Below are 13,232 nucleotides of genomic sequence, written 5' to 3' on the forward strand. Positions count from 1 at the left end.
GGTATGCTTTTTTTTTTTCTTTTTGTAAACAGTCACAAATTTTTACAATAATTGTTACTTAAAAAATAGTTCTACAGTGTAGATCAGAAAGAGCAAATGCAGGAGGGGATGAGTGCTTAGTTCTCTGCTTCTTTAGAGTATATGAATGCTGTAGTAGAAATGACTGCTTCTCTTTACTTGTTAACTCTTGTTGTTTAAACTGTTATGTGCTGATCCCTAATTTCTTTCACTGATGTGGCACTCAGCAGCTCTTTGTTCTCTTTGTGCCTGTCCTCTCCCTTTCTTTGTGTTTCAGGGATACTGCTGCCCGCATCTGCCACTGAGCATGCGGGGAAAATCTTTCAATAGATTCTTCACTTAGGAGTTTCAGCAGTAGTACTCCACTTCTCCAGGTTTTAGTAATAACCAACAGGCCCAAAAAAAGGAAACTTGGAAAGGTGGTGGGAGATACAGGTGGTTGGGGTCAGATGGCCAGCGGGGCTCTGTGTGGAAGGTAACTTCAGGGAAGTTAGCATACACTAACTTCCAGAAGCTCTCTCCAGCCGAGTTAAATTCAGGACACCCACCTTTGCACATACACCCAAGTTTAGAGCTGTAGCTTGCCAAGTGAGAAGACACAAGTGTTTCTGAGCAGCAAGGCACAGGATCAAATTTTAAAAGATTAGAGGCAACATCCTAGCGCTGCCACAGAGATGTGCGGTATGTTTTCATTGACGTCATGTGTACAGTGCCTGAGCGAGGCCCTTCACAAGCTAGTACACCGTCTGAGGATGAAAATCAGCGGTGTGGATTGTTCTCGCACTATAACGGCAGGCTTTCCTTTGTGTTAAACCCACAAAATGCTAAGTCAACATTAACTGAACAAAACGATCGGTTCATCTGCGTAAAAGCATTTTTGTTGAAAAAATAAAAAGCATGGTTTCCAAGAATCCCCCCCCCCAAAAAAAAAAAAAAAACCAAACAAGCAAACCAACAAACAACAAAAAAGCAGGGAATGTTATACCTTTCCTCTTTTCGCTCAGGCACGTGTGACTTTAATAGTGTAAATGATTTAACAGATGGTGCACAATTTTGCTTGTATTTGCAATCACTGATGCCTGTTGTTCACTTGCTCAAAAAGCCAGCGTTTAGAACACAGTGGAGCATGCAGGAGATGCTCAAAGATCTTTTGTCTAATATAAAAGAGCATGAAAACCCAACTCTCCTTTCATGGTGAAAGACTGGTGGGGATAGTTCATATATGGCTATTTTAGATAGACTGAAGTGAACGCCTGACTCTTCAGCAGCTGGCCATCCTCCCTCATAGAGACTGGGATTTCTCACTTTCCCTCCTTATTCTCTCCTATCCCACCATTTTGTTTCTGTGCTACTTAATACTACCCTTAGCCGCATCTTTTCAAACAGACCCAAAGCATCTGTTGTTGCTTTTTTGGGGGGGGGGTGAGCATCATGTTCCCCAGACCTTTTTTCACGAGGTTTCATTAGCAGGTGGCAATACCCTGAAGTCTAAAAGTGCTCTTGTAAGAGGGCTAGCCATTGGCCCTGGGTACGTTTTTCCCCTGCCACAGACACCTGCTACTTCTTTAGATCCCGCCCCTGGCTGTAGTCCTAGAAGTGGGGTTCTCTCGCCCAAAGCGGAAGAAGTGCGAGCGGCGGGAAGTTCAGGCCAGGTCCAATCAGGCACCTGAGGTTAGGTGGTGTGGGTGCAGACGGATGCCCAGGGAGGGTCCCCGCCGCAGGTCCCGCCCCCACGACACATCCATCACCAGAAGCTCCGCCCCTCGCGCCCCGCCCCGTCCCGGGGCCTCGGCTAAAACCCGGAGCCGCTAGAGCAGAGCACGGTGCAGAGCTGCGCGGCTGCTTCTTCCTCGGCCGGAGGCTGGGCCCTGGTGCTGATGCTGGTAGGCTGCGCGAGCTGGGCCCGCGTAGCCTCCTCGCCGCGGCGCTCGGGGCTCCCGCGATGATGGCGGAGCAGGTGAAATGCGCCTCGCCGGTGGCGGCCTCCGGCGCCGGCCCGGGGCCGGTGGTGAACGCCGAGCTGGAGGTGAAGAAGCTGCAGGAGCTGGTGCGCAAGCTGGAGAAGCAGAACGAGCAGCTGCGCAGCCGGGCGGCCAGTGCGGCCGCCGCCCCGCACCTGCTGCTGCTGCAGCCGCCGCCGCCCTCCGCCCCGCCGCCAGCCGGGGCCTGCAGCCCGCTCGCCACGCACAGGGCCCCGGCCAGCACGACCTCCCCGGGCCCGGGGGCGCTGGGCCCCGCGTTCCCGGGCACCTACTGCTTGCCCAGCCCCGCGCCCTCCCTGCTCTGCAGCCTGCAGCCGGCTGACGCGCCCTTCGTCTACTCCAAGCCGGCGGCGGGCTTCTTCGGCGGAGGTGGCAGCCCGGAACCGGGGACCGCAGGGACCCCGCCGGGGGAAGCCGCCACGCCGCCGTTGCCGCCTCCAACGCTGCTGGACGAGGTGGAGCCGCTGGACCTGGAGAGCTTGGCCGCCTGGAGCGAGGAGGACGACTACACCTGGTATAGCCGAGCTCCGCCGCCCCCTCCCCCCGGAGTTGGGAGGCCCAGCACGCGGGGGCGGGGCGTGGGAGGCAGGGGACCCAGAGGCCTAGCAGGTGCCAAGCCCTGAGCAGAAGCTTTGCATGGAGGCAGAAACCTGTTTTAGCATTGTGCCTATTGGTCCGACTGGGGACTGCCATCTGCCCCGTGCTTTGCTCTTTGCTGATTACGGGGTCCCAAGCGCCTCGTTAGCCTTAAATGCACAACTCATGTCATCTTGTCGCTCAGCCCTGCTCTCTTCTCTCTCTCTCTCTCTCTGTGTGTGTGTGTGTGTGTGTGTGTGTGTGTGTGTGTGTGGTGAAGGTGCTTGTCTTCTGCTCTCCTCCACTGCTTACCGTTCTTTCCTTACAAACGAACGCTGCACAGGATTGGTGTGCAGCCCCCCTTTGGTCACATCGGAAGCCGCCTAGTGATGAGCCTCTTCTCAGACATCTGCTATTGCAGTTGAGTTGTGTAGTTATATATGCCATCTCTCTGTATTTTCATAGATAACCTTTCAGATACCGATTTGATTATTAAAGGTGTGCCATCCTGGTACGTCAGAGGCAAAGGTTTTTTTAAGGACTGGAGGGGGCAGATGGAGGCGCTACGTTCTTTTAAAAAAATTGAACTTAAGAGGAATTTTCATTAATTTAGAAATGAAACCACATTGAAGAAAAAGTAGGTAGTTTTATGTTAATTTGACACAGGCTAGAGTCATCAGAGAGGCGGGAACCTCAATAATGCCTCCACAAGATCAGACTGTAGGTAAGCCCGTAGAACATTCTTAATGGTTGATATTGGAGGGCCCAGCCCATTGTGGGTGTTGCCATCCCTAGGCTGGTGGTCCTGAGGTTAAATAAGGAAGCAGGTTGAGCAAGTCCTGGGGTGCAACCCAGTAACTAGCACCCCTCCATGGTCTCTCATTTAGCACTTGCCTCCAGATTCCTGCCTTGTTTGAGTTCTTGTCTTGTATGAGTTCCTGTCCTGACTTCCTTTAATGATGAACTGTGGTGTGGAAGTGTAAGCTAAATAAGTCCTCCCTTGTCGTCTTTCCCCCCCCCCCTCCCCAAGTTGCTGTGTGTGTGGGTCCTGGTGTTTAATCACAGCAATTTTAACCAGAGGATGGCACTATTAGAGACACTTTATTATCTAGTTTTAGAAACTTTTAGGGTTGATTGTAAGGATGGTGGAAACTGGACGTGTCTATTCAATGGACTCTGGTTAGCTGTGTGTTTCTGCTCATGAATGAGTACTTTTTTGAGGAGACAGGTGCCTAAGCCCCTGCTGCTTGCTCATGGAAGGCTTGGCCTTGGAGTATCTTCTGTTAGGAATCGCTTGCTTGGTCGCTAGACATCCTCTAGGCGTGTAGGCATACCCCAGGAGTGGTTAGATAAAGTGGAGTGTGGGTTCATGCAAGGAGGTTGAGCAGTGTTCACATCGGGGTAACAGTAGGATGAAGAGTTGCATCCTTTTGCCTGTTATTTAAGAAAATCAGATTTTTATTTATTATTTTTTTCATTTTGTACTCTTGTTACTGATTGTATAGAAGGGAAATGGGAAGTGGGGAATCTTATTGTTTTGCTATTGGGAACTACAGTCTTCCTTTTGCATCGATACCCTACATGGCACCTACCTGTAAACTTTCATTGCCAGTTGCTCTGATTTTGAAAATTAATAACATAAATCTATAATAGACTTTTTTGTGGGCACATGTATCATCTGCCTTCAGCTTTGATTTTAGGAACTGTACAGGGATCCTATGGTGTGCAAGTCTAACAGCTCAACACTTCCTGGAACTTTAAGCCATTCTTTCTAAACAACACGCTTGGGTGGGGGTACAGCCTAAGTATAGTCCCGCCTGAGTATAGTATTGGAAAATGGTCTTGCAGTGGCTTTTGTGTTTCACTCACGCCTGTCAACCCTATGCTAATTTCAAATCAGTTGAGTTTTTGATTTTTAAATGATGATTTATACAAACAACGGGGAGAAGTTGGTTTCTAATCTGATAGAAATACAAAGGCGCAATCCCTTTAAATATGGCATATTTAAAAATTTAGTATTATTATCATTGCTGTTGTTGTTATTATTTTGTCTTCCTGAGAGAAGGTCTCACACTGTAGCCCAGGCTGGTCCTGAAGTCTGTGTCTTACCTCTTAGCTTTCTGACTGCTGGGATTTCAGGCATGAGCCACCATGATTGGCTTTCAGATTTATTACAGCATTGCTGTTTATCCGGTTAATAATAGCACATATATGCCAAATATAGTTTGTCACAGTTATCCAACTATCCAAGTATATTGTTGTCTATCTTTTAATCTTTTTACTTAAAACATCAAAAAAAGAAAAAAAAAAGCATTGCAATGAGTCTTAAAAAGTGCTATTTAATAGGTCAGCATGTTAGTCCTTACTGTGCTCTGAAGTGACTCTGAATTGAAGGAAGTTTATCTTTACTCATGAGATATGCTGGTCAGTAATAAGAACTGACCCTTCGTTACTTTGAAACTGTTTCTGTGGCTTACAGCACGCTATTTGTAGAATCCCTTCTTTAAACATGGAGGGGAGCCCAGGTGGAAAAACAGAGAGGGTCGTTAATCTTAGTCGGAGGCACCAATGATTTTGAGGTCACCTAATTTACAGAATTAAAAAAAAATTAGATGTTATTTTTGTATGGAAACATTTCACTTGTTTTCTGATGGAAAAGTAGCCAACACCCTTTACTTTAAACATTTGGAAACCACCTGCTAATGTTTTCAGAGCACTCCAGGTACCTGCATGGCTGTAAAGTCTTCATGTCCCCTGCCTGGGGTGCCACAGCAGTGTGCCTTTCCATAGGATAATAGGTTTGCAGCACACCTCAGTCGTTTCTTATGTGCCTTAAGGAACAGCTGGAGTGGGAATATATAGTCTAAGTTAAAATGCCTTGCCAGCGCATGGTGTGCAAACATCTCCAAACACGAGGTTTGCCTCTTAACCTTTTAGCAGTGTTTCCCAGGGGAGAAGGTCTTATTTTGGGTAAGGCTCAATGACACCTCTCATTTTTCTGGATCATGCTTGACGTCAGTCTTGGAGATTATAGTGAAGGGGTGCTTGCCCACCTTGGGCTACAGACTTACACCTATGGTTTCTAACAAAAAGAATTTGTTTTCAGTTTCAGTTTCAGTTTGGTTTTGTTTTTAAGTTAGCTTTGGATACTGTGTCACGGCCAGAGCTCACAGTTTTGTGCTCGACTGTCCTTAACACCTGCTCAGAAGACCACCACCCTTTGTTGAATTTTTTTGCTCTTCGAATGCTGCGTGTTCTGGGCTTGGTTCCATTTGGGGTCTGTAATTTTCCTGTTGCTGTATCTACCTGCATGCTGCAGGTAGTGAGCTGTTTTCATCAGTGTCGCTTGCCAGTTAGTGGGAACTCCAGCTTTGTTGTTGTTGGCTATTGAAGGATCTTTCCATTTCCATGTGAATTTTAGGATCAGTTTCTATGTTAACACATACACTCACCCCTCCACCTCCCCAACACCTCACTAGGATTTTTATTGGATTTTTTTTTTAATTATAAAAATAACTTTAAGGACAACCCACACCTTAACAGTATTTAGTCTTTGAACCAGAAATCTGGTATATATCTCCCCATTAATTATATGTTTATTTTCCCTCAGAATGATTTTGTAGTTTCTCTTGTATAAATCTTGTAGACAATTTTGTTAGATTTATGCATGGCTTTGACAGTTTTGAAAATGCTCTTGCAAATGGAAAAGGGCAAATGTGAAAGTATCAGTATGTACAGGAGCAGAATTAACCAGCACTAACCAGCACTAACCAGCATCCTACAGAACACTGCTCCTACACTTACTAGTTTTAAATCGATTATATTCTCTGTGAAACCCATATATCTGTGATATATAGATAAAGACAGATTTACTGCTTTTTGGTCTAATTGTTCTTAGTCCGTTCAGCCTGATGCGGGTGGGAAATCCACTCTCTAGGGATGACTAGAAACAGGAGCCCAGTGTCCTGACTTTGCTCTGTGGGAAGTGTTAGTCTCAGATAGCTTGTCAGTTGGGTTGAGGAAGTTTTCACTGGGATTTTTTTTTTTTTTTTTGGCTGTTAAATGCTTTTTTTTCTTTGTCTATTGAGATCATCATGTGATCTCCTCCCCCCCACCCCCCAATTTTAGTTAATATAGTGAGTTACACTGATGTTCGAATGTTAAAGCAGGCTCTCATTTTTGGAATAAACTCCATGTGGTGACGATGAAGAGTCTGTATGTGAGGCTCAATTTCTAAAATATTTAGACTCTGCATCTGTTCCTGAGTGATGGAGGTCATTCGAGATTCCACCCCCACCATACCCCTGTCCCGGTAATGTTTGTGTCTGGCTATAGAGTCAACAAAACATTGTCCTCATGCAGGACATGTCCTCATGTTAGGATGTTGTCCCTCCTCTGTGGCAGAGTTTGTAAAGAGTTGTTCTTTTGTTCAGGTGTCTGGTAAAATTCAATAATCAACCTTTCTAGCTTTAGCTTTTCTTTGTATGTAGGGTATCTTTTTTCTTTAAAATTTTACTTTTTAACTTTTCTCTACATCTCCATTTAAGTTACTTTTCTATGACCATCGCCCAGATGCCGTTTGTATTTCTGTATTCCTGGATTGGCTTAGATTGGCATGGATTGTATCTGAGGCGTGGGTATGAACCAGGCTCTCAGCCAAGTGGGACAGTGGAATTTCCGTGATTGGCTTAGCTCAGAGATTCCTAAGTGTGTTCTTGACACTAGAGGTGCCATCATTGTCTGGGAACTTGCTAGGCATCTAGATTCCTTCAACTTACCCTGAATCTGTTGACTCGGAAAGAGGGAGCTGCTGTATGCTTGAGGATTTGTGTTGGAAGCACTGAAGAGAAGAGCAAGTAGTTGGCCTAATCTTTACTTGCACGAGAAAGAAGCAGCAGGCACTGGACGCAGCAGGAGACTGCAGGCCAGGGATGGTAGAGGGGAGTCTTACCCAGCTGTGTGTGTCTCAGGATAGGGACAGCATTAGGGAAGAGGAAATAGTGGATTAATGGAGACTTAGTGGGTACAGCACTGTGGGCCACATTCCAAGAAATCTAGGATGTATTGCAGCTACCATGATGTGAATTAAAAAGATATTTTAGATTCCTCATCTGACATAGGAGTCAGCTGCTTTATAGGGCTGGAAAGACAGGTTTTCTACTTTTAAATGATGGAGTATCAGCAGTCTAAAGAACGTAAAAGTTATTGTGTATGATTTTTTTGAGACAAGGTCTCACTAGGTCGAAGCTGGAGATCTATAGAGATCACGTTGACCTTAAACACACAGATCGGCCTCCCTCTGCTTCCCCAGTGCTGGGACTAAAGCTTGCAGGAATGAAGTCATGCTTTTTTAGTTAAGTTCTGATGCCGGTGCTTGTGGGCTGCAAGAGTGGGGTGGAGTAGTTGTAGCAATAATTGTGCTTGGAAGCCAAGGATCATAACTGGCTAGTCTGTCATAGAAATTGTTGCCAGCCTCAAAGGTATTCAAGGGAGTTGCCAAGGCAGAATACATCCTCCACCTCTGTGGGCCTGGCTCACTCTGACAGGTGGCAATCTTGTCTGATAGTGAGAGGGTAAATAATGAAGTTTGATGTGTCAAGAATGGATACTCATTAGAATCACAGTAGCTTGGGAGGATACTGTTGCAAACAGGAGCCGTGGCTTTAATTTCTATGCTTGCCAAGTGATGTCTTAAGATAACAGTTCAGTTAGCAGAGGCTTCTCTCAGAGCTAAGGGGGGATTTTTAGATGTGTTTTTGAAGTAGTTCTCAGCAGGCTTTGGAAAGTAACCTATTCTATTTGGGGATATTTGCCTGTTAAAAATGATTCTCGGTACTTTGAAGCAATCAAATGTGGTTCTGTTTCTATGGGAACGTTCAATGCATGCTGTTTTCCTCCCAAAGAGAGGCACTTTCTGTAATCTATATCATGCCTATAATGTAGATTTCTTTCTTTTTTTAAGGTTATATGTTGGCTCTTCAAAGACATTCACCTCACCAGAGAAATCCCCGAGTCCTTTGCAGTGGTGTAGACATGTCCTAGATAACCCAACTCCTGAGATGGAAGCAGCCAGACGCTCTCTGCGCTTCAGACTGGAGCAAGGTACTGTGAGTGTGTGCACTCTCTGTCTTCAACCTTGGACTGTGCTCTTGGCTTCTGTTTCTGGTTTGGGAATAGACTTCAGCTGATAAGCTCTTAAACTGGGGTACAGGTTCTTGTCACATGTGATCCGTCTGTCCTGAGGAACACACAGTTCCTTACTGAGGGCTCTGCTCACTGGCCTCAGGGGACTAACTACCTTTAGTTAGAGTTTTAGCTGATGATATGGATCATATCTTTTTTTTTTTTTTCTTCCTGTTTCAGAAATGTGTCAGTAAGTGAAATGAGTCTGTCTTCACTTTCCTAAATTGGTAATTAGGACCTGTGGCTCAATTCTAAGTCACACTGGGAGTTTCTTGAGGTCTACTTTGTTGTATTCCTTCTCTGTCTAGTTGGATGGATGACTGGAAGTCTTAACCTCCGTATGCCAGAAGCTAATCCTAGTAGTGTATGTCCCATTAGTTAACCGGTAGAGACCAGCAGAAGACACATACCACACACACACACACACACACACACACACACACACACACACACACACAGAGACAGAGAGAGAGAGACAGAGACAGAGAGAGAGAGAGACAGAGAGAGAGAGACAGAGAGACAGAGACATACAGGCAGAGACAGACAGATAGACAGATTGACAGAGACAGAGAAGCAGGCAGACAGACAGAGTCAGGCAGAGACAGACAGACAGACAGATAGATAGGAGATAGGTAGGTAGATAGACACACACAGAGTTAGACAGAGGGAGAGAGACAGAGACAAGAGATGGAGAGAATTGTGGGAGAAACAGCTAAAGGAATTTGTGGTCTGTAGCTCCTTCCTTTTCCTCTGTGTCCAGTACTTCGAGGCTGTAAAAGTTTGACCTTTCACCTTGTTCTCTAACCTCTCAGTGTCCGCTCACTTTCCAGGAACACCCTTTCTGCCCATGTACCACTGCATCTCAAGTCCTGTTTGAACTTTTGAAAGCACAGGGCCCGCCCCCTCCAGGGGAAAGAAGGTGTTTGTGTGAGGATGGGCAGAGGGCATCTGCCTTGGTGAGTCAGGAGCACTGCTCAGGCACACTGAAGGTTAGACTCTGCTTCTCAGGCTCTTCAGGGATAATGGATGGTTCCGAGACACTTGAGAGGAGGACAAGCTAGGTAGAGTTTCTTTGCCTCTTAATCCTACAATAGTCAGTACTTCATGTTGATCAGAGGCAGGTTTTTCATTCACCTGTAGAGGTGAGAAGGGTAAAGTTGAGTGATCGAGAGGTTTGCTAAGCAAGAGGGTACTTGGGTGATGGGGTCGGTGTTGGGGTCTCCCTGACATCAGGAAGCCTATCCTTAGCAGTATAGATTCTGTACTGCCTGTTGTATTGGCACGGCCATAAGTTAATAGCCACAGAAGTCTAGCTTAAGTATTTGGGGAAGGTGGACTTTAAGGCATCTGTTTTGTTAACTATTGATGTATTGATAGCAAGTGGAAGACGGTCATAGGAACAGGGATATGCTGGGTGAACACTGGCCATTAGTGCCCATGCTGTGGATGGTACCCTGATGTCCAGAGAATCTACCATCAGTTCCTATCCTGCTCAACAAACAACCAAGTCCCCGTCTCTCACCTTCTTTCTCAAGTAGACTTATGGCCTTACTATGTGGACATTTTGTTGTATGAGTATGGTTTGAAACAGAAGTCAAATGAGATTCAAGGATGACAGCTCTTTAGCTCAGATGTCAATGAACCTGCTTCTGCTAAGGGTGACACCTTGAGATTTCCAGGCTACACACTGTTGTGACTGCACGACCCGCTTGTCACCCAGAAGCAACCATAGATGTCAGATTAAGTAGACACAGTTTGTTCCAATGGCACCTCGTTCATTGGCACAGATTCGAATTTCAAGAGATTTTTTTTTTTCTGTAATGAAACACTCCCCTCCCCTTAAATATAAAAACTGCTCTTAACTGATAGATATCAAAGAGACAGAAGGTGGCTGGATTTAGCCCACCGTGGCCATGGTGTAGCAGTCTCTGGGTCAGGTGACTGGCACAGAGTTAAATTGCAGGGTTGATTTTTGACACAGAAAGGAAGCTTTTAGTAAATGTAATGTAAATCTGATTAATATTTTTGATCAGATGTCTGATCATCTAATTTTGCTTTTTATTGGCAAATGAGAAGTCATGTGGACATGCAGTGAAATCAGACCATTTTATTTGTGCTTTGGTTTATTTGAGTTTTATAGAAAATATTTTAGGTAGAAAACTAATTTTTTAGAAGCAAAACCAGTGGCTGACTAAATTTGTTTATTCGTCTGCAAACTTTTGCTGTAAGACTAAATGCTTTCGTTTCAAAGATTTGTAATTCCTTGTAACTTACTGATTTGAGCTGAAGACCTAGGCCGGGGTGGAGTTGAAAACATTGAGCTCCTTGGTAGTGTGTTGCCTGGCAAGCATCAGACCCCCGGTTCCTGACCCTGCGTTCTGCTAAGGAGAGGCTGTTTATTGGATGGCCATTCATAAAATGATCTTTTCAGCTTGAAAAATATTAGTCGTCTCATACTTTCCTGCTTATTTTTCGGATGAATTACGTAACAGACACTGTTTTTCTGTTTATGTCTTTTAATTTTTCATTTGTTAGATGGCTGTGGAGTTACATTACCATTTTAAAGTTTCTTAATCTTTTGAGAATTTTAGACATGAATAGTGTATGTTATTCTCTTTTCCCCCCAACTTTTTTCTGTTTCCCCCTACTCCTCAAATTCATGACCTCTTTTTAAATTGTTGTTTCTCCCTTCTCTCTCTCTCTCTCTCTCTCTCTCTCTCTCTCTCTCTCTCTCTCTCATACACACACACACACACACACACACACACACACACACAGGCTTGCGACCTTGGGTTGTGAGGTTTAATTTCTGGTTCCTCCTCATCTCCTTATATATTTTCTCAGCACAGCTTTCTAACTTGGCTTTTTATGAATTATAGCATGCATAGATGTTTTTGTGATAGTGCTTATATGCAGGCATTGCAATATCTTATCATATTTTGCATCTCACTTAGTTTTTACTTTGCTACACAAAGGTGATTTTCTCAGTTCTGTTCATCAGTTTACTCCAGACTCTCTGGGTCCTCTCTGAGTGTAAGGGGCCTGGTGTCCTGTCCTGTTCCTGGCCATGCACTCTCTTCCATTCTTTTTAGTTCCAGATGTCTGTTGCCTTCCACAGCGGCCATGGCAGGGTCTCCTCTGTCCCACGCTCACATCCTCCTGGCTTCTTCTCGGTGGCTCCTCAGATGCCCGCCCTCTCTTCCAGCCTCTCCTCCTTTATTGGCCTGCCACCTTTACTTGCTGCTTGGGATGAGAATAGGCGAGGGAGTGTGAGGGGCTGAACTTTGAGGGTGCCATTGTCTGTGTATCTTTGTCCCAGTGGTTGGGGACACGCTGAGTTCTTAGGTCAATGTTCCCCAGAGGACGTAGAAGGTGTCACCTTCAGGCCAGATGCTGCAGTAGCTGTAACGCTGTTCTTCTTAGGCGTTCTTTACATGTCTACTGCTTAAAATAACATGGGTGGGCGTTTTAGAGTATTGTCCTGTATTGGGGGCATTATGAATTTATCCTTTAATTCCTTTGTGGTGCTCATGCAGAGTTACTTCCGATCTGGAAACTTTGCCTGCGCAAGCACCTGTTGCCTTATTTCTGTATAAGCTCTTTACCCGCAGCCCGTTTTCTCTGTTCTTTCTGGGTCCTCCTGGTGGCCATGTGTTCAGTTTCCCTCAACCGATGGTCAAGATTTCTGTGTTTTCCTTTTGCTTTATCCTATCCTTGAGTTCCTCTTTATATTTCTCCTGGCATTTTAAGAATTCATCGTCCAGGTTGTTGCCACGTGATCGGGAGTTCCCGTAGCGGCCTCTCCCTTTCTCTTCTGTAAGGTGTCCTTGTCTGTGTTTGGTGTCTAATGAGTCTGTTGGAATTTATTCAGATAATTAGATTGGTCTTTGTTAAAGTCTGAGCGGTACCTGAGGACTTGAGTGCTTTCCTACCTGTTTCTCCACACAACTTCCTTCCCACCGTGGACCTTGCAGCAGCAGCTCCAGACCCTTCTAGAGTCTTACTCGTTTCCCTTGTTGTGGGCTTATTAAACAGTGCTGAAATCCAAACCTGTCACCCAGTCGATCTCTGCTCTCTAAGATGCTGCGACCCTCTAGGCCAGGGGTTCTCAGCCTTCCTAGTTCTGCGGGAGTCTTTGATACAGTTCCTCATGTGGTGACCCCCAACCATCTTGTTGCTACTTTGTAGCTGTAATTTTGCTACTGTTACGAGTCACAATGTCGATATCTGTTTTCCAGTGGTCTTAGACAATCCCTGCTAAGGGGTCGTTTGACTCCCACCCCAGAGGGGGTCACCACCCACAGGTTGAGAGCCCCTGCTGTAGTCCGATGCCCTTATTCTCTGTTTTCCTGTTGGTCTAAAGTTTTACCTTTTGCCCTAATGTGGTTTTGTAGAATTTCTACCTAGTCTTTCCTCTTGAAAACTTACTGACTTCTAATTAAAGGACTTTTTTTTTTTGGTCAGTGACAGTAG

The 13,232-nt window shown here is 45.4% G+C and overlaps 1 protein-coding gene across 2 annotated transcripts in view; it reads left to right on the top strand.

Moving 5' to 3' along the window:
• Nucleotides 1-1,833: 1,833 nt before the first annotated feature.
• Nucleotides 1,834-13,232, top strand: part of Slain1 (SLAIN motif family, member 1) — a 54,680-nt gene continuing 43,281 nt past the window's right edge. For both annotated transcript variants that reach the window (NM_001361639.1, NM_198014.3), the window contains exons 1-2: nucleotides 1,834-2,514; nucleotides 8,539-8,678. In NM_001361639.1, the coding sequence (NP_001348568.1) occupies nucleotides 1,961-2,514; nucleotides 8,539-8,678 (694 nt within the window). In that variant the 5' untranslated portion in view covers nucleotides 1,834-1,960. The remainder of the gene's footprint in view (nucleotides 2,515-8,538; nucleotides 8,679-13,232) is intronic.

Source organism: Mus musculus, chromosome 14 (assembly GCF_000001635.26).
Source record: "Mus musculus strain C57BL/6J chromosome 14, GRCm38.p6 C57BL/6J".
NCBI classification, from domain to species: domain Eukaryota; kingdom Metazoa; phylum Chordata; class Mammalia; order Rodentia; family Muridae; genus Mus; species Mus musculus.